This window comes from Schistocerca cancellata, chromosome 5 (assembly GCF_023864275.1).
Source record: "Schistocerca cancellata isolate TAMUIC-IGC-003103 chromosome 5, iqSchCanc2.1, whole genome shotgun sequence".
Lineage (NCBI taxonomy): Eukaryota > Metazoa > Arthropoda > Insecta > Orthoptera > Acrididae > Schistocerca > Schistocerca cancellata.
The window spans coordinates 74582179-74604886 of record NC_064630.1 but is presented as its reverse complement, the minus strand read 5'-3'; the positions used below and the strand labels follow the sequence as shown (position 1 = coordinate 74604886).

Sequence of the window (22708 nt, the reverse complement as noted above, 5' to 3'; positions counted from 1 at the left end):
CTCACCTTATGGACTCGACACTGAGTCACAAGCAGACACAACAAAAAGACTGCTGTACATTTAAGCTTTCAGCCAGAATGCCTTCTTCCAAAGTAAAAAACACCTTCACAGCCACACAAGTAGAACTCACACACACATTACCACTGGGACTATCCATGGTCACATGTGTGAGTTGTGTTTGAGTGGATGTGTGTGAGTTTTCTACTTTGGAAGAAGGCCTCTTGGCCAATACCTCGTATGTATGGCAGTATTTTCATTATGCTTGCCTGCGATTCAACATCTCATTTACGACCTGAGTAGCACTCTATCCTTTTCATAATATTGTTGGATACAAATTTAGGTGTTAAGAAAGATTTTCTGAAGGTATTTGTCTGTAGCCTTGAACAGAATTGAAATGTGTATGATAAACAGTGCAGACAAGAAGAAAACAAGCTTTTGAAATGTGGTGCTACAGGGAAATGCTGAAGACTAGACTGGAAGACTGGATAACTAATGAGGATCCAATGAATTGAAACACATTTATGTTAAAGCCTGACTTATAGGGAGGACTGGTTTATAGAACACATCCTGTCATCAAAGAATTATCAGCTTTAGTCATGGAAGACTCTGTGTGTGTGTGTGTGTGTGTGTGTGTGTGTGTGTGTGTGTGTGTGTGTGTGTGTGTGTGTGTGTGTGTGTGTGTGTGAGAGAGAGAGAGAGAGAGAGAGAGAGAGAGAGAGAGGGGGGGGGGGGGAGGGGAGGAACAATGTAGGGGGATAGTCATGGAAGACTCTGTGTGTGTGTGTGTGTGTGTGTGTGTGTGTGTATGTGTGAGAGAGAGAGAGAGAGAGAGAGAGAGAGAGAGAGAGGGGGGGGGGGAGGGGAGGAACAATGTAGGGGGAGACCAGTAAGCAAATTCAAACGAAGTGGTTATACAGAAATGAAGATGACTTTGCATCATAGACTATTATAGAGAGCTGTATCAAACTGGACTTTAGAGCGAAGACCACCACAACAACAGTAAATGAGGTTAATCATAGTCAAAGTAATTAATTTTGGAATTGTAGATGTATTAGATGTATTCAGTAGAGGGCAATGAATATTTCCACACATTACATTGTGATACATACTCCAGTTAAGAACTGTTATCAACTGCCAGTAACAAACTCATTTAATTATTTTATTTTTTTGTTGTGGAATCATCTCACAGTGATATAGAAACTGTCATCATACTTGTACTGCAGTGAAAATAAACAGGTGAAATATAGATACACACAGAATATAGAAATATGTTTTATGAAGATTTTCATTAGACAAGTCAAGCAGTATAATTATACTGCTAACAAAGATACTAAAATGTCTGACATGTGGTGAAAACAAAATTATCCTTTTTATTTGCTTATGATTTCTGACCGTGACTGTGACTTGCAACATAGATGGTCAGTTCAGTTAGTGAATCTTTAATTTCTGTTTACCAAATGTGAGTTGAGTTTATTAACTTCTATGATGTGTTGACAGTAAAGGGCAGATAAATATGTGAATAGAAACTCATATCAAGGGCTGAACAGTTTCTGCTATACCGGAGAAAACATGAAAACAAAGTGTTCCACTCTACATCAGGTGGGTGCAACAGCAACAGTAATTTAATGTGACTATGGTAATTTCTACACTTCTAACAGGCTAACCAGTATTGCAACAAAGTCCAATGACAACATACAGTACACATGAAGTATATATTATTTAGATTTCACATTTTACACTCAATTTCTCTCCTACCAATGATCCTCACCAGTTTACAGTGCTACAACAGTGACTGGTATTGGACACTGGTACTACATTAGGTACTTAGATAGAAATGTAATAAGTTGATAATTACCATTTAACAACTGTCTTTTTTCAGCCAGCTGATGTAGAGAGTGGAACACACTTTTTAAATGTATTTCCTGTAGCACAGGAATGGTATGTATCTGGGTATTCTCCTATTCAAACCACTATCTAGCTTTGTCACCTACACGGGAGTTAGTAAGTCACATTTATGAAAACCCCATAAAGTCATAACTATTCAGTGCCTGTCACATGTATAGATATTATGAATATCAACAAAGAATATGAAAATTAACAAGAAAAGTACAATCACAAGTCATTGGTTACCACTGTCTCAGGAATGAATAATTATAGAACACTGAATTAATGTACTATAATGGCCTTGTAAGACAAAAACTAGTTCACAAGATAAATATGTCTCAGGAAAGAATTCTCGGTTTGCATTACAATATTTAAATATGACCAAATAAAATATTTTGCACTCATAAATGGTGCAAATAATGATGGTAGTGACTAATGGGAAAAGGAAACCGTATGATTGCAAAAAATGGTTACCTTATTTTTAGTACCTTATTTGATATAGTGCCCCACATCTTTAGCTCATTCAATGAACAAAGCTACAAACATCAACTGGAGAAAGCAAAATGGTATTGATAATAACACAACTTACCAGTTGCAGAAGAGTTTGATACCAAGATACACCATTGCTCCTATAGTCATCACAATAATACCAGGTATGATTAGATCCCTCACAGCATCAAATTTGCTGCCTAGAAAAATCAAAACAAAATTTCAGTCGCATGTAAGTTATCCATAAATTTTAACAGCTACTCATTATAGATTAAAACAATAAATGATTTGCTGTTAATTATGTAAGTTCATTTCTCACTACAGAACATAATGACTCCATCCACTTAATTTTTTTTTTTTAAACCACTGTGTAAAGGAATATGTGATGGTTGAAATGATACTGATGATTGTTAGTGACTTACTCACATTTTTTTTATCTGCTCCTTCTTGTCTGAGTTATATGTTTGTGTTGTTATATCTTATTTTATTATCCAAGTCAGTTAATATTTGTACAGCTCTCACAGTGAGGTCTTTATCAAAAACACATGTGCCTCTGGAAAGGGAAAATTACTGAAAAGCAAGCTCATTTGGTAGCTTTCCCTCTCTAACATGTAATGCTTAGGACACTTGTTGCACAGGGAGGAAACTGGTGACAGGAAACATTCACAATTCACGTGACATCTCTGTAACTTGGCTGGACCGGACATACCAGACCCACTCCTAGGATCCACATGGATATTTAGCTTGCTGGAGATGCCTTACACCCTGCTCTCAGTAATGCAAGAGGCAAACCTGAGCAAGATGGCAGAAATTGTGGATCAGGTATCCGCAGCCGCTACTCTGCACGTGTTTACTACACACTTGGCAGATACAGATTGAAGGACACCACCTCACATCTTGCCGAGCTGACACATCAAGTTGCAGCCATCAGCATGACAAGACTGCATGTGATCACACGAGTGATACAGTGTGCGAACACAGACCAGAACAAGTTTTTGACCAAGTATGTACAGGTCATTGGACACGAAACTGAATGACAGCCTCTCACTAGTCTACCAGCAGCACAAGCCTGGGAAACTACTGCAACATTCAATGGTGACAGAATGACCACTAGAATGCTGTTTCTGCTGAATACCAGCTCAATGTGAGTGTGTGTTTCACAGATGTCTGTTGTGAGAACTGCAAAAAAATGGTTCAAATGGCTCTGAGCACTATGGGACTCAACATCTTAGGTCATAAGTCCCATAGAACTTAGAACTACTTAAACCTAACTAACCTAAGGACATCACACACACCCATGCCCGAGGCAGGATTCGAACCTGCGTCCGTAGCAGTCATGCGGTTCCGGACTGCAGCGCCAGAACCGCTAGACCACCGCGGCCGGCCTGTGAGAACTGCAGCCGGGTGCAAATTATGACTTAGCAGCTACCAATGATTCACTCAAAGCTACATATCAGTAAACCCCTGATTCTTTAAAGAACAGAATTCCCATTTATAAAACTTTAAAAGTCTGATAACTTTACAAATGAGTTAGCATGAAAATATTTTATGTTAATCACAAGCAAGAAAAAGTTTGAAATTATGCAAGTTTGTTCAAAGTTGCCATGGGCTGTGCTTATGAAACACTGGATGAATATGGACTGGGTAATTTAATTTGCAGTGGCAGGTCAAGTACAATTTAACCAATTTGCTACAGCAAGATGACATAGCCTTTTTACTTACAATGGCAGTATTAATAACTAACTTCAATGTATTAATTTTATGTATTGTTTAAATATTCTGAAATTTTATAATTAATTAGCTGTGCCCAGCCATGCTTTGCTGTGGCTCAGTTTGCTTAAACGGAAAAGAAAGAAAAGAGAAAGTACATTTTCTAACATGTATGCTAATTTGATGTACGTCCTAACCTGCTTCTCTCCCCTGTCTCTGTCCATCTCCGCCTCCCTCTTTCTTTGTCCACCACCACCTCCTCCTCCTCCTCCTCCTCCTCCTCCTCCTCCTCCTCCTCCCCCCACTCTCTGTACCTGAGTTTTTTTTCACAATCTCTTGTGGGTTTCGAAATATCTCATGAACTTTCAGATATGTAATTGTTCTGATTTTCCCATCTATGCTTAGACGCCAGTGTGTGTTTCCCATTGTAGAACTGTGCTTTGAAAAGTGAGGAAAATAAAAAGTAAATGCTTTAACACCTCTCAGCTGAGCAGCAAATATAAATTAAGCCCACACAGCATTTCATTTAATTCGACTTGCAGATGGAGGGAGCATCCGATGTAGATTTACTATTTTTTTGTGATAAGCCATCCCTACAAATTGGTCAGATAAACAATATTATGCACTGCCTTGTCTCCTGCAAAGTGTTTTAATAAATAATATCCCTGAAAATTGTTTACAGTCTCCCAATGCCTTAAGTTGTTTAATGCAATGTGTTTAATGATGTATTAGCCTACTGTTGTAAGAGTCTCCCAGTCCCAAAATCCAACACAGATTGAGTGATTTTCCCTGCCATTTTTTTTCTCTGTGGCAGGAGGGGCAGAGTGGTGGGAAGGGATGGGAATTTCCCAGAGGAATGGTGGGGGAAGGGGACATTTGACAGCTGGGGAAACACATGACATCACAAGGAGGAGAGGATATTAATTGATCAATTAATTAATTTACACAATTAGTTTGATATCAATTTGATATCAAAAGTGTGCCAAGACCTCCATTGCCCTACTACTCTCTCTGTCCTCTTCTACAGCTTTTAGCCTCTCCTGCTAGCTCTAGTACCACGGAATTTATTCCCTAATGACTTAACAGACGTCCTACCACCCTGTCCCTTTTTCTTGTCAGTGTTTTTTTTATGTATTCCTTTCCTTGCCTGTTCTCCCGAGAACCTCCTCATTCCCTGCCTTATCAGTGCACATGATTGACAGCATTCTTCTGTAGCACCACCTCTCAAATGCTTCGATTCTCTTCCTTTCTGGTTTTCCCACAGTCCACATTTTACTACCATACAATGCTATTCTCCAGATGTACATTCTCATAAATTTCTTCCTCAAATTAACGACAATGTTTGATATTAGTGACTTCTCTTGGCCAGGATTGCCCTTTTTCCCAGTGCTAGTCTGCATTATATGTTCTCCTTGCTCCTTGTGCTATATATATATTTTTTTGATGTATAGATAGCATAATTCCATAACTTCGTCTATTTTGTGGTCATACATTCTGGTGTGAAGTTTCTCACTGTTCTCATTTCTGCTACTTCTCATTATTATAGTCTTTCTTCGATTTACTCTCAGTCCATATTCTGTACTCACTGGACTGTTAATACCATTCATATCGTTTCACCTTGAATTTTAATTCCACTCTTGAGCTCTTCTTTCATTTCCGTCATTGCTTCTCTGATGTATAGATTGAATAGTAGGGCCAAAATACTACATCCCCATCTTACACCCTTTTTAATCTGAGCACTTCGTTCTTGGTCTTCCACACTTGTTGTTCGCTCTTGGCTCTTGTACATATTGTATATTACCCATCTTTACCTCTACTTTTGTTGGAATTTCGGAGATCTTGCACCGTTTGACATTGTCGAACGCTTTTTCCAGGTCCACAAATCCTATGAATGTGTCTTGATTTTTCTTTAGTCTTGCTTCCATTATCAATCACAATGTCAGAATTGCCTCTCTGGTGCCTTTACCTTTCCTAAAGCCAAACTGATCGTCATCTATGACATCATCAGCTTTCTTTTCCATTCTTCTAGATAGTACTCTTATCAGAAACTTGAGCTATTAAGATGATTGTGCGATAAATCTCGCACTTATCGGCTCTTGCAATCTTCAGAACTGTGTGAATGATTTTTTTTCCGAAAGTCAAGTGTTATACCGCAGACTCATACATTAAACACTCCAATGTGAATAGTCGCTTTGTTGCCATTTCCTCCGATAATTTTAGAAATTCTGATGGAATGTTATCTATCTACACTCATGGAAATGGAAAAAAGAACACATTGACACCGGTGTGTCAGACCCACCATACTTGCTCCGGACACTGCGAGAGGGCTGTACAAGCAATGATCACACGCACGGCACAGCGGACACACCAGGAACCGCGGTGTTGGCCGTCGAATGGCGCTAGCTGCGCAGCATTTGTGCACCGCCGCCGTAAGTGTCAGCCAGTTTGCCGTGGCATACGGAGCTCCATCGCAGTCTTTAACACTGGTAGCATGCCGCGACAGCGTGGACGTGAACCGTATGTGCAGTTGACGGACTTTGTGCGAGGGCGTATAGTGGGCATGTGGGAGGCCGGGTGGACGTACCGCCGAATTGCTCAACACGTGGGGCGTGAGGTCTCCACAGTACATCGATGTTGTCGCCAGTGGTCGGCGGAAGGTGCACGTGCCCGTCGACCTGGGACCGGACTGCAGCGACGCACGGATGCACGCCAAGACCGTAGGATCCTACGCAGTGCCGTAGGGGACGGCACCGCCACTTCCCAGCAAATTAGGGACACTGTTGCTCCTGGGGTATCGGCGAGGACCATTCGCAACCGTCTCCATGAAGCTGGGCTACAGTCCCGCACACCGTTAGGCCGTCTTCCGCTCACGCCCCAACATCGTGCAGCCCGCCTCCAGTGGTGTCGCGACAGGCGTGAATGGAGGGACGAATGGAGACGTGTCGTCTTCAGCGATGAGAGTCGCTTCTGCCTTGGTGCCAATGATGGTCGTATGCGTGTTTGGCGCCGTGCAGGTGAGCGCCACAATCAGGACTGCATACGACCGAGGCACACAGGGCCTACACCCGGCATCATGGTGTGGGGAGCGATCTCCTACACTGGCCGTACACCACTGGTGATCGTCGAGGGGACACTGAATAGTGCACGGTACATCCAAACCGTCATCGAACCCATCGTTCTACCATTCCTAATCCGGCTAGAGAACTTGCTGTTCCAACAGGACAATGCACGTCCGCATGTATCCCGTGCCACCCAACGTGCTCTAGAAGGTGTAAGTCAACTACCCTGGCCAGCAAGATCTCCGGATCTGTCCCCCATTGAGCATGTTTGGGACTGGATGAAGCGTCGTCTCACGCGGTCTGCACGTCCAGTATGAACGCTGGTCCAACTGAGGCGCCAGGTGGAAATGGCATGGCAAGCCGTTCCACAGGACTACATCCAGCATCTCTACGATCGTCTCCATGGGAGAATAGCAGCCTGCATTGCTGCGAAAGGTGGATATACACTGTACTAGTGCCGACATTGTGCATGCTCTGTTGCCTGTGTCTATGTGCCTGTGGTTCTGTCAGTGTGATCATGTGATGTATCTGACCCCAGGAATGTGTCAATAAAGTTTCCCCTTCCTAGGACAATGAATTCACGGTGTTCTTATTTCAATTTCCAGGAGTGTATGTTTGATCTTAAGTATGCCAACACTCTTTCAAATTCTGACTCTAATACTAGATTCCCTGTCTCTTCTATATCGACTACTGTTTCTTCTTCTATCATGTCATCAGACAAGCCTTCCCCGTCCACTCTCTCCTCTGCATTTAACAGTGGAATTCCATATCACTCATAAAATTACCATCCCTCCTTTTAATTTCACCGAAGGTTGTTTTGACTTTTCTATATGCTGAGTCAGTCTTTGCGACAGTAATTTCTTCTTCAATTTCTTCATATTTTTCGTGCTGCCATTTCGCGTTGCTATTATTTATCGCAATAGCTATAGCCTCAGAGAATTCCAAGCGCATCATTTTATTCCTTAGTACTTTTGTATCCCATTTCTTTGCGCATTGATTCTGTCAAACTACTTCCTACTCTTTATCAAAACTAATTTGTAATCTGAGTCTTTATCTGCTCGTGGGTACACCTTACAATCCAGTATCTGAATTCAGATTCACTGCCTGACCATGATGTAATCTAAATGAAATCAAACTGAATTTATGTAGATAGTTTAACATTGTGAGGAATAAAAGAAAAATGATGGCAGCAGTGGGAATCGAACCGACGTCGATGAACTGACGCTCGATGCAGTTGACCACTTTTTTGCCCTTAAATATTTACCAATATTTCATTGTTTGTGGTATTTATTTATTTTTTTCATTATTATTGGCTTTTAAGACGTGCCCAAAAAGCCATCTCCACAGTGGAAAGTCAAATATGACGACACGAACGTAAGGACGACACAACAACCAATCCCCGAGCGGAGAAAATCTTCGGCGTGGCCGGTAATCGAATCCAGGCCATTTTGCTTAGCAATCTGTAGCGATGAGCGCCGAGCTACAGAGGCGAATGGGGGCCAGGACATCATTACATCAACTGCTCTTCAAAAATTCCTCGTGCTCTATGTTTGCATTTTCAAATAAAAATTCTGACGCGGTGCTGTGAGCAACATAACATTCTTGGTGCCGGAAGGAATGATGTCACATCAAAGCAAGCAGATTCATAAACAGACAGCTGTGTCCCTTCTCCGAGTTGATTTTAGCGTGGCTGCCTATCATTTAAACACTCGACACTGGTTTCAACACTGAAGTGTCTAAGAAACTGGTATAGGCATGCATATTCAAATACAGAGATATGTATCCAGAATGAGATTTTCACTCTGCAGCCCCAGGCTGTGGCTAAGCCATGTCTCCGCAATATCCTTTCTTTCAGGAGTGCTAGTTCTGCAAGGTTCGCAGGAGAGCTTCTGTAAAGTTTGGAAGGTAGGAGACGAGGTACTGGCAGAAGTAAAGCTGTGAGTACCGGGCGTGAGTCGTGCTTCGGTAGCTCAGACGGTAGAGCACATGCCCGCGAAAGGCAAAGGTCCCGAGTTCGAGTCTCGGTCAGGCACACAGTTTTAATCTGCCAGGAAGTTTCACAGAGATATGTAAACAGGCAGAATACAGCGCAGCAGTCGGCACGCCTATGTAAGACAAGTGTCTGGCGCAGTTGTTACATCGGTTACTGCTGCTACAACGGCAGGTTATCAAAATTTAAGTGAGTTTGAACGTGGTGTTATAGCTGGTGCGCGAGCATTGGGACACAGCATCTCTGAGGTAGCGATGAAGTGGGATTTTCCCATACGACCATTTTACGAGTGTACCGAGAATATGAGGAATCCGGTAAAACATCAAACCTCCGACATCGCTGCGGCCAGAAAAAGATCCTGCAAGAATGGGACCAACGACGACTGAAGAGAATCGTTCAATGTGACAGAAGTGCAACCCTTCCGCAAATTGCTGCAGATTTCAGTGCTGGGCCATCAACAAATGACAGCGTGCGAACCATTCAACGAAATCTAATTGAAATAGGCTTTCGGAGCCGAAAGCTCACTCGTGTACCCTTGATGACTGCCCGACACAAAGCTTTATACCTCGCCTGGGCCTGTCAACACTGACATTGGACTGTTGATGACTGGAAACATGTCGCCTGGTTGGACGAGTCTCGTTTCAAATTGTATCGATCGGATGGACGTGTACGGGTATGGACACGACCTCATGAATCCATGGGACTGTTCAAGCTGGTGGAGGCTCTGTATTTTTGTGGGGAATGTGCAGTTGGAGTGATATGGGACCCCTCATGCGTCTAGATACGACTCTGACAAGTGACACGTAAGCATCCTGTCTAATCACCTGCAACCATTCATGTCCACTGTGCATTCCACCGCCCGCATCTCGTGGTCGTGCGGTAGCGTTCTCGCTTCCCACGCCCGGGTTCGATTCCCGGCGGGGTCAGGGATTTTCTCTGCCTCGTGATGGCTAGGTGTTGTGTGCTGTCGTTAGGTTAGTTAGGTTTAAGTAGTTCTAAGTTCTAGGGGACTGATGACCATAGATGTTAAGTCCCATAGTGCTCAGAGCCATTTTTTTTGTGCATTCCACCGGTCATGGTGGCCGAGCGGTTCTAGGCGCTTCAGGCCGGAACCGCGCGACTGCTACGGTCGCAGGTTAGAATCCTGCCTCGGGCATGGGTGTGTGTGATGTCCTTAGGTTAGTTAGGTTTAAGTAGTTCTAAGTTCTAGGGGACTGATGACCTCAGATGTTAAGTCCCATATTATTCAGAGCCATTTGAATTTTTTTTTGAATCACTGTGCATTCCGACGGTCTTGGGCAGGGCAATGCGACACCCCACACGTCCAGAATTGCTACACAGTGGCTCCAGGAACAGTCTTCTGAGTTTAAACACTTCTGCTGGCCACCAAACTCTCCAGACATGGACATTATTGAGCATATCTAGAATGCCTTGCAACTTGTTGCTCAGAAGAGATCTCCGCACCCTTGTACTCTTACAGATTTATGGGCAGCCATGCAGGATTCATGGTGTCAATTTCCTCCTGCACTACTTCAGACATCAGTCGAAACCTTGCCACGCTGTTTTGTGGCACTTCTGCGTCCTCGCGGAGGCCCTGCACGATATTAGGCAGGTGTACCAGTTTCTTTGGCTCTTCATGTAGTTATCTTGGGCAGAATGCTATAAAACATGTTTTAGATCATTTTATTTGCATTCCAGCCTGCATTCGAAGAGAAGTAGCGTAATTTTAGTTCGATTTCTGGCTCCCATTTGAAGAGAAATGGCATAATTTTAGTGCAGTTTGCAGACTGCTATTGTTATGGCGTAACATCAAGCGCCGGCACGTTGGCATGGAACGTTACAGCGCAGAGGACTGTGAGACGACGTCAGCAAATATTAGTCTGACTAGGACGACACCACGACAGGAGAGGCCCCTATACAAAGAGAATATAAGCGCTGCTCCGCCTGTCCGCGGTCACACTAGAAGATGAGAAGTCATCCAAACGCTTTAGCCGTGACTTATGAACTGTTGTGTTTTGCTTGCATTGAAATTCTATGTGTACCAAAGGACTTTGATTATTTGCATATCGCCAGTTGCTTGCGACACCTCTTTGTGAAAATGCAAAGTTAAGTATTGTCAATTTAACTTACTGTAATAAACTCCATTAATAAGATTTGGTCTAATTGTTGTCTAACTATCCGAAAAACAGCTTTCTAGGCACCCTATATTCGGCGAGCGGACAGGATACGACAGTTATTGCGTATTAGCGCCTTATAACTGGCTGCCACTTGTAATTTGCGTTCCATTTTGAACAAAAACTAGTTTTTGACGTATGTCAATGTTTATGACTTCATATCTCCTGAACTATGCATTGTACAATGATATAGTTTTGCAGGTACATTCAGTCGTATATGTGAATACTGTCTGCAAAATACACTGATGAGCCATATCATGATGACCACTGGAAGACGCAACGTTGGATGTCGCGCGGTGGTGTTGCGTGCATGTTACACCGTAACAGAAGGATGTAAGCGGAGCAGATACGGCCGGGGGATCACCCTAGAGAAGATATGGGCTGTAAATGGAGAAATACATTGAGCTAAAGCCACTTTCACAAAGGGCAGATTATTATTACGCAGAGCCTGTTAAGGAGTATCTCGAAAACGACGGAAATGCTCGAACTGTCATGTGCTAGTGTCGCGAGCGTCTACGAAAAAAGGTAGAAGAACATTGAAACTACCACTAAGCTTTAAATCCAGATCTACATCTACAACTACATAGATACGGTGCAAGCCACCGTACGATGCGTGGTGGAGGATACCCTGTACCACTACTTGTCATTTTCCCTCCTCCTAGCAAATGGAGCTAGGGAAAAACGACTGTCTTTACACCTCCATATGACCCCTAATTTCTCATATCTTATCTTCACAGTCCTTACACGCGATGTATGTTGGCGGCAGTAGAATCGTTCGGCAGCCAGCTTCAAATGCCAGTTCTCTAAATTTTCCCAGTAGTGTTTCTCGAAAAGAACGTCGCCTTCCATAAAGGGAATCCCATTTGACTTCCCGAAGCATCTCCATAACACTTACGTGTTGTTGAACCTACTGGTAACAAATCTAGGAGGCTCGTTCCACTTCACATCACTCTGCAACGTTACGCCCAGATATTTAAACGACTCGACAATGTCAAGCAGGACACTAGTAATATTGTATCTGAACATTACAGGTTTGTTCTTCCCACTCATCCAAATTAAATTACATTTTTCCGCATTTAGGGCTAGCTGCCATTCATCACACCAACTGGAAATTTTTTCTAAGTCGCCTTGCATCTTGCTACAGTTACTTAACTTCGACACCTCGGCATACACCACGGCATCATCGACAAAAAACGGTAGACTGTTGTCAATGCTGACTGCCAAATAATTTATGAGTATGTATATAGAGAACAACAGTGGTCCTATCACACTTCCCTGGGGCACTCCTAATGACACCCCTGTCAGTGATGAACACTCACCGTCGAGGACAACATACTGGGTTCTAGTATTTAAGAAGTCTTCGAGCCTCTCACATATCTGTGAGCTTATTCAGTATGCTCGTACCTCCGTTAACAGCCTGCAATGGGGCACCATGTCAAATGCTTTCTGGAAATCTAGAAATGCGGAATCTGCCTGTTGCCCTTCATCCACTGTTCTCAGAATATCATGTGAGTAAAGGGCAAGCTGAGTTGTGCAAGAGCGATGCTTTCTAAAACCACGCTGATTCGTGGACATAAGCTTCTTAGACTCAAGAAAGTTTATTATAAAGGGTGATTCAAAAAGAATACCACAACTTTAAAAATGTGTATTTAATGAAAGAAACATAATATAACCTTCTGTTATACATCATTACAAAGAGTATTTAAAAAGGTTTTTTTTCACTCAAAAACAAGTTCAGAGATGTTCAATATGGCCCCCTCCAGACACTCGAGCAATATCAATCCGTTACTCCAACTCGTTCCACACTCTCTGTAACATATCAGGCGTAACAGTTTGGATAGCTGCTGTTATTTCTCGTTTCAAATCATCAATGGTGGCTGGGAGAGGTGGCCGAACCACCATATCCTTAACATACCCCCATAAGAAAAAATCGCAGGGGGTGAGATCAGGGCTTCTTGGAGGCCAGTGATGAAGTGCTCTGTCACGGGCTGCCTGGCGGCCGATCCATCGCCTCGGGTAGTTGACGTTCAGGTAGTTACGGACAGATAAGTGCCAATGTGGTGGCGCTCCATCCTGCTGAAATATGAATTGCAGCTCTCTGCTAGCTCTGCGAGTCGATTTTCCTGGGCTGCGAACAAATGCTTGCTGGATGCGTGCTACATTTTCATCTCTCGTTCTCGGCCGTCCAGAACTTTTCCCTTTGCACAAACACCCATTCTCTGTAAACTGTTTATACCAACGTTTAATACACCATCTATCAGGAGGTTTAACACCATACTTCGTTCGAAATGCACGCTGAACAACTGTCGTCGATTCACTTCTGCCGTACTCAATAACACAAAAAGCTTTCTGTAGAGCGGTCGCCATCTTAGCATCAACTGACGCTGACGCCTAGTCAACAGCGCCTCAAGCGAACAAATGTACAACTAAATGAAACTTTATAGCTCCCTTAATTCGCCGACAGATAGTGCTTAGCTCTGCCTTTTGTCGTTGCAGAGTTTTAAATTCCTAAAGTTGTGGTATTCTTTTTGAATCACCCTGTATATAGAGAACAACAGTGGTCCTATCACACTTCCCTGGGGCACTCCTAATGACACCCTTGTCACTGATGAACATTCACCGTCGTGGACAACATACTGGGTTCTAGTATTTAAGAAGTCTCCAAGGTACCCACATATCTGTGAACTTATTCAGTATGCTCGTACCTTCGTTAAGAGCCTGCAATGGGGCACCATGTCAAATGCTTTCTAGAAATCTAGAAATGCGGAATCTGCCTGTTGCCCTTCATCCAGTTTTCAGAAGTTTTCAGAATATCATGTGAGTAAAGGGCAATCTGAGTTGTGCGAGAGCGATGCTTTCTAAAACCACGCTGATTCGTGGACATAAGCTTCTTAGACTCAAGAAAGTTTATTATATTCAAACTGAGAATATGTTCACAGATTCTGCAGGAAACAGAAGTTGGGGATTTTGGTCTGTAATTTTGCTGGTCCTTTCTTTTACCTTTTTTGCGCCTTTTTCCAGTCGCTTGGGACTTTGTTCTGGATGAGAGATTCACGATAAATGCAAGCTAGGTAAGGGGCCAAGGCCGTAGAGTACACAAATGGTTGGACGTCTTCACATAACTTCTGATTCGGAGGCTTGTCTGCCTTAAAGTAGGATAGATGATGACCTGTGGCATCTCTGCTGAAAGAGCACAATGCGGGTGCACGCACAAGTGTTTCGGAGCACACCGTTCATCGTGCATTGTTGAACTTGGAGCTCCTTAGCAGACCACCTCCATGTGTTCGTATGTTGACACAACGACATAACCAGTTATACAGGGTGTGGTAGATAAGTAATGGGACTCAGTCTAGAAAAACAAATTTATTGATCCAATTTGTACAAAACGTTAATATTCTTCAAAGTACTCGCCTTGGGCGTCGACACAACGTTGCCAGCGCGTTTTCCAAGCTTCATAGGCCCCACTGTAGTCCGTTTGAGTTATCCCAGTTAGTGCCTTCGTGACAGAACGTTGGATGTTCGTAATATCGTCGAAACGCTGACCCTTCAGGCATCTTTTGACCTTCGGAAATAGGAAGAAATCAGGAGGACTCAAGTCAGGGCTGTATGGTGGCTGTGGCAAAACATCAACTCCAATTCGGGTCAAGTAGGAGGTCACGAGGAACGCTGTGTGCGCCGGAGTGTTGACGTGGTGGAGACGCCAGTGTTGAGCAAGGTCCTGTCGCTTCCTTTTGACGGCTCTGTGCAATCGATGAAGGACTTCTTTGTAGAATTCGGCATTGACAGTCTTCCCCTGAGGGACAAACTCTTTGTGAATTAACCCCCGCTTGTCGAAAAACACAATCAGCATTGTCTTGATGCGGGACTTTGACATTCTTGCTTTCTTCGGCCGCGGGGATGCCGGTGTGTGCCACTCCGAGCTCTGGGCTTTCGTCTCCGGGTCGTACTGGAATGTCCACGATTCGTCGCCTGTTACTACATTGTCTAAAAAGTGTGGATTATTTTCCAAAACATTCAACATCTCACAGCAAACGTCCACTCGTTGTTGCTTTTGTTCAGCGGTGAGCACTCGGGGAACCAATTTTGCGCGAACTTTCCTCATCATCAAATCTTGCGTAACAATTTGGTGAACCGTAAATTTATTCACGGAGACCTCATCGGCGATCATTTTGAGACTTAAACGATGGTCGGAGTCCAGGAGTTCTTTCACTTTGGCCACCGTTTCATCCACACGACTCGTTGAAGGGCGTCCAGATCGTTCCATGTCTTCAACGGATTCCCTCCCGTTTTTAAATTCATTAAACCACCGGAACACTTGAGCTCTTGATAGGGAGTCTTCTTTGTAGGCCTCCGTAATCATAGCAAAAGTTTCCGAAGCAGTTTTGCCCAAGCGAAAGCAAAATTTGATTGCATACCGCTGTTCTATCGAGCGATCCATCTTCAGCGTTTTCACAAGTGTCACGGGCACACAAACAACGTAATACGCGAAGCTCGACCCTCACTGCACCAGAGCTCCGACGCGACTGCGAACCGGTTCTATTGTTAGCTCAGATCCCCCACCACGTGACGTACAGGTGGAGACCGCCCTGCGAGCGACTGGGGCGCCGCGCGGCGGCCAGTCTCATTACTTATCTACCACACCCTGTAGTTGCAGGGGGGACAGGAGCATAGAAATGGAACCATTGGTGATTGTATATGTTTCAGCTCTTTGGATGAATCACACTTTTCCTATACCATGTCGATAGTTGTCTCAACACATTCCGCTATCGAGGAGAAGGGCGGCTCGAAATGTGCAGTGCGGCAGGCTGATGGTGGGAGCAGTGTTATACTACGGGAGACATTCTCCTGCACTTCCACTGGACCTGTGGTAGTAATTGAAGACACGCTAACAGCTGCGAACCATCTGCATCCCTTCATGCTTGATGTCTTCCCCGATGGCGATACCATCTTTCACCAGTATAATTGTTTGTCTCTCGGAGGCAGAACCGTGTTACAGTAGTTTGAGGAGCATTGGAATGACCTCACGTTGATGTCTGGGCGACCAAATTCGCCTGATGTAAATCCTATGAAACCCATTTGGGTCACTATAGGGGGCCGTCACCGAGCGTGAAAATCAGCGGCCCGTTATTTACGCCAATTACATGACCTATCCGTAGACATCTAATGCAACGTACCTCCATTACCTACCAACAAACTATCTGATCCCTGACAGGCAGAATCAGTGACATATTTCGTTCTGCAGGCAGACGAACAAGCTATTACGCAAGTGGTGAAAAATTTTTAGTGTATATTGCGAGCAGAGTTAGCAGTAAACGAGCAACAAATTAAAATGTCATGACCGATGCGTAAGTTTTACCACATGAACAGCGAAAATGTAGTGAATGATAATTTTTTTTTGCCTTTCATCATCTTGTGGATGGTGTCTACGACAGTTAAGTCTCGTAAAGGTTTGAAATTATGTGTAAAGTTTGTTCAAAGTCACTAAGTGCTTTCATTCTCAAATATTGGATGAATGAAGTGTAGGTATCTGCGCGCCATCAGCTACGCTGCCTTTAGAAAAACACGCGATTTTAACTGTAATACTTGCCTCACTGTATTAAACTTTTAATATAAGAGTACCTCTCGACGAGAAGATAATGATAACAGTTTAAATTTTTAAAGTTGGTCAATAATTATGCGGATTTTTGATATTCAAACTTTTGTTACCCCTGGAAGTTCGTACATAGGCAACCTGCAACTAGTTTGTCGCCGCGTCGCTGCCACAGGCGACTGGTGTGTCTACTACAAGAGCTCCTGTCACTGACATTGCTTCACCTCTCGACAGTGCATCACATAACGAACATACCCAGTTCCCCTGTTTTCCTGTAGCTGTCGGCCCCCGAGAAATTCTGCAATGCAAAACTGCAAAAGCAGAATTCGACTCAGTGATCCGAACAGGCACATCGTGACTATCAGAAAGCAACTCTACTTTTCCGTTCATCTGGTGCCAAAGAATCCAGACAGCTGACGCCCCTGTGGCAACTACGGAGGAATCAACGCTTGGACAACTGCCGACTGTTACCGTGTGAGGCACATCGGAAATTCTGTACGTCAACTATCGTGGCACACCGTTTTCTCAACATTGGACCTAGTAAAAGCCTATAACCAAATACCTATGTAACAGAGGACATCCATGAAGCTGCAGTAACTACACCTTTTGTACTGTTTGAATTCAAAAAATGGTTCAAATGGCTCTGAGCACTATGCGACTTAACTTCTGAGGTGATCAGTCCCCTAGAACTTAGAACTAATTAAACCTAACTAACCTAAGGACATCACACACATCCATGCCAGAGGCAGGATTCGAACCTGCGACCGTGGCGGCTGCTCGGTTCCAGACTGCAGCGCCTAGAACCGCACGGCCACTCCGGCCGGCTATTTGAATTCCAACACATGTCTTATGACCTATCGAGTGCTGCAGAGACTTTTCAGCACTATGTTGATTAAGTTTTGTGGGGATTGGAATTCTGCTTTGCGTACGTTGATGCTATTTTGGTGGCACTGTCATTGTCAGAAGAACATGAAAGACATCTACGCATAGTCTGCTTTGGGACTCGTAACTGGAATCCTCATAAAGGTGGCTAAATGCGTACTAGGTGCTAACAAAGTAACATTCCTGGGATTGAAACTTCCTGGCAGATTAAAACTGCGTGCCGGATTGAGACTCGAACTTGGGACTTTTGCCTTTTGCTGGCAAGTGCTCTACCAACTGAGCTACCCAAGCACGACTCACACCCCATCCTCGCAGCTTTAATTCCGCCGGTACCTCGTCTCCTGCCTTCCAAAATTAGCAGAAGCTCTCCTGCATACCTTGCAGAACTAGCACTCGTGGAAGAAAGGATATTGCGGAGACATGGCTTAGGCACAGCCAAGGGGATGTTTCCAGAATGAAATTTTCGCTCTGCAGTGGAGTGTGCGCTGATATGAAACTTCCTGGCAGATTAAAACTGTGTGCTGTACCGAGACTGGCAGAATTAAATCTGTGAGGATGGGGTGTGAGTCATGCTTGGGTAGCTCAATTGGCAGAACACTTGCTCGCAAAAGGCAAAGGTCCCAAGTTCGAGTCTCAGTCCGGCACACAATTTTAATCTTCCAGGAAGTTTCATAACAGCGCACACTCCGCTGCTGAGTGAAAATTTCATTCTGGATTCCTGGGATTACCGATTTCTGCGGCCCATTCTTATAAGCTAACTGAGTGCATTGCCACACTGCCAACTTATCCAGCTTAGAGAAAGGTGCATTAAGTGCGTCGATACCTGGGAATGATAAACATTTAACGCCATCTTTTACCCAGAGCTGCCAAGGCCCAACCGCCACTCCACGACGTCCTTGCTGGCCCCAGAGTGCGTGGTTCCACTCCTGTCACTTGGACTGATGAACTGCACGCAACATTGAAGCCTGCATGACATGCCTCACACAAGCCACCCTCCAGTCGCTAGCGCCTCACTAGGGATTTTCTCGGACACGTCATCCTGTGCTGTCGGTGCGTGATCCAGCAGAGTGTAACAAAGGTACTGGCAACCTTTTGGTTTTTTTTTCTCTGAGGAGATGAAAGAGAAGCAGTGCTACTGCCCATTATTTTATGCAGAACTTTTAGCGGTATGTGAAACAGTTAGGCACTTCCTGTTCATGGTTTAAAGACATTCCTTTATTACATGTACAGACCATCAGCTGCTGACTTTCGCGTTTCTGCAGCTACGGAATAACTATCCCTCAGTGTGCCCGCCCAGTTGGCCGTGCGGTCTAACGCACTGCTTTCTGGGTGGGAAGGAGCGCCTGGTCCTCGGCACGAATCCGCCCGACGGATTTGTGTCGAGGTCTGGTGAACCGGCCACTCTGTGGATGATTTTTAGGCGGTTTTCCATCTGCCTCGGCGAATGCGGGCTGATTCGCCTTGTTACGCCTCAGTTACACTATGTCGGCGATTGCTGCGCAAACGAATTCTCCACGTATGCATACACCACCATTACTCCACCACGGAAACATAGGGGTTACACTCGTCTGGTGTGAGACGTTCCCGGGTGGGGGGGGGGGGGGGAGGGTCGTCCACCGGGGGCCGAACCGCACAATAACCCTGGGTTCGGTGTGGGGCGGCGGAGGGGTGAAGTGGACTGCAGTAGTTGTCGTGGGGTTGTGGATCACTGCGGCTGCAGTGGGGATGGAGCCTCTCCGTCGTTTCTAGGTCCCCAGTTAACATACAATACAATACAATCCTTTGGTGCAAATCAACCAACTAAATTTTATTTCGCAATCTTCGACAGAACTCCGACTTGCAAACAGTTCGAGTAAAGTCACTGCCGACGCTTTATCTACAGTGGAAAACATTTCCGTACCTGCATATTGTGCTGAGCTGGTGGCAGCACAAAATGATGATGAGTTAAAGGACCTGCAGGAAGGCAAGATGGTCCTCCATGAGCATCACGTACTGCTGCCAGGCACTGAGGAGCCGATACACTGCAATGAGTCGGCAGGCTGGCCGTGGCCATATGTTCCGCCCTTCTACGATGGGGGCGTTTTCGATTCTCAACGTAGCCTCAGTGATCCGGTAATCTGCTCAGTGGATGCACTAGTGGTGTAGTATTTTGTGTGACCCAGTATCCAGAAGGACTAACGTACAAGGACTCAGACTTGCATTCTCTCCCAGAAATGCAAAATAACATGGCGTGTATGAGCTCTGTTTGGAAGGTTTGCAGGCACAATTCTCACATGTCAACTTGGACGTGGTAGGACCACTACCAGCTACACATAACTACTGGTACAATATCAAAATTATTGACAGATACACCAGGCAGCCAGAGGCATTCCCACTAGAAACATGAATTGCTAAGAATGTGGCACATATGTTCACCTGCGATTGGATTTCACGTTTTGACTGTCCCCAGCAAATGACTTCCGACCAGGATCAACAGCGAGAGGCAGTGGCCCAGCTGTAAGGTAAATGCATCATCCAAAGTAGTGCCACACACTTGGAAATCGATTACGAAAACATTTGTGTGATCTTAGACGAAGACGTAATAAAAAAAATAGTCCTTCGTATTTTTGCATCACACCACCGCAGTCAACGAAAAAGGGCGAAGTGAGAATTTACATTATACGAGGGCTTTTTTTCCCGATGAAACTTTACGCAGATGTGTCACGCAGCATCTCTAGTATGCCCGTCGATCGCGTCACGTCGCATTTGCCAGTTCTGAGCGTGCAGTAACATGCCTATAACGAGGCTGCTGAAACTTTGCGCTTGACGTACGCAATTCAAGCTGGCAGTGTAACAGTTTAATAAGTAAAGAACGAGAAGCGCGAGGCGCTAGGCGTGGGACGCGAACCAATTACAGCCCAGCAATCACTGCGGGTCGTGACGTCGAGGCTCCAGCGTTGCCGGCTTTGCTTGTGTGAACATAAACAGCGTGCGCTGTGTATGCGTTCTACAGCATGCTTGCGTTGTGCTGTGTTGTGTTTTGCTTCACTTTGATAAGAAAGTTCAGATACTTGGAAAATGCCACTGAAAAGAATTTGTCCGCCTAGTGACAATACTGTATCTTGTGATTTAACAGACATTCGCAAATCCTTGCTAAAGTGCACAGTTTGAGCTCTTTCCGGTGTATGAAATGTTTACACAGCGCTCGGAAATGCAACCAAGTAGAGACCCATATTACGGGCAAACCCTGCCGCCCTCCCGGAGCAGACTGTTTCACCAGTTGTTTGCCTTGAGAATGGTGCGAGGTTTGACCGCCGAAATATCAGCTATGGACGGCAGTACGTCCGAACATCATTCTGGAGAGCTCTATAAACACTCGCTACACCGATCTACTAACGATCCTCCCTGGGAATTAATTTCTTGCAGTGGAGTGTCTAATTCCGATGCTTAAGTTTTAACAGCTACACACATGTGAGACATGGAGGAAGTTTCTCACTAGGAGGAAAGGGGAGGGTGCCAAAAAGGGAAGCGTGTGGTAGGGAAGGGAATCTACAGAGCAGTGGGTTCCACCAAACTGTTGAAGGAGCCTGAACTACATCTGCGGAGCCTGGTGATGCAGTGACTACGACACTGACATTATTTGGGAGAAACTCGCCTTCTCTTTTCGTATTTTTACTAAATCGTTCCAGGCAAAGCCCTGGTGGTTCCTCCAGTAAAACTACGAACGATTTTGTATCTCATATTTTTCCAGCTGTGCAAGTGCTTCTCCTCTAATGATCAATACAAAGATGGGATTTTAAACTCCAGTCCTTCCCACTTTGAGTTAAATCTGTAGATTGGGAGGTCAGTCAACTAATGAAGAGGTAGAGAATTGAGCTGGACAGAAGAATTTAAGGCACAAAGTGACTACAAGAAGGGATTGATTAATAGGACACATCTAGAGGCATCAAAAAGTGGTTATAGAGAGAAGTTTGACATGTCAAAATTGTAGAGGGAGACCAAGGCTTTACTATAATAAATAGATTTAATTGGATATAAGTTGCATTACCTATGTGGGGATGAAAACACTTGAACAGCATAGCATAGCACAGATAGCTACTTCAACAATGCAGGTGCCTCATAATTAACTGTAATTCTCTTTCTTTCAAGGGAGGTGTTGAAATAAAGACGCAGAGGAAGTGTGTGATTAACGCAGAAAGAACTTGAACCATTAGACAGCGCGAGTTACCATAGGTATTGTATTTTGGTTGACCACCATATATACTTAAAAATTCTGTGTCTCTCAGGGGATACAATACAAGCGTGATGCAACATCTGGATCTAACGTCAATTGCCTGTCTTGTTCATATGGATACCTGACTACCAAAAAAATAGACGCAACACACCGTTACAATTGTTTCTCACAAGCGGTTCACGTCACCATAGCGGATGGCTTATTTTTTTCATGATGTTTTTCAAAAATCTTGATTTGGCACAATAGTTGTTATACGTGGCAGTTAATGTAATAGCAGCCTATTCCTACTCAAGAGAGAAAAACAGAGAAGGTAGTGATGTTGGACGCTAGGAGTCTCGAGCGAAGTCGACATTCCAACTCATTCCGAAAGTGTTCCACTGGGTTCAGGTAGGGACGCTGGGCAGGCTAGTCTATTTCACGAATGTTATTCTCCACAAACCATCGCGTTTAACGTTTTTTAAGCGCAGTAAGGGGACCATGCTCTAAACGAGGGCTAGCCGTGTGGTCTCAGGCGTCTTGTCACGGTTCGCGCGGCTCCCCCCGTCGGAGGTTCGAGTCCTCCCTCGGGCATGGGTGTGTGTGTTATCCATAGCGTACGTTAGTTTAAGTTAGTTTACTTAGTTTGTAAGCTTAGGGACCGATGATCTAAGCAGTTTGGTCCCATAAAATATTACCACAAATTTACAAATTTCTCTAACCACGGAACGCCACCTCCTC

General features: G+C 44.4%; 1 protein-coding gene across 1 annotated transcript in view; it reads right to left on the bottom strand.

Moving 5' to 3' along the window:
* Positions 1 to 22708, bottom strand: part of LOC126187933 (uncharacterized) — a 466086-nt gene that overhangs the window by 22947 nt on the left and 420431 nt on the right. The window contains exon 4 of the mRNA XM_049929298.1: positions 2474 to 2573. Within this exon, the coding sequence (XP_049785255.1) occupies positions 2474 to 2573 (100 nt within the window). The remainder of the gene's footprint in view (positions 1 to 2473; positions 2574 to 22708) is intronic.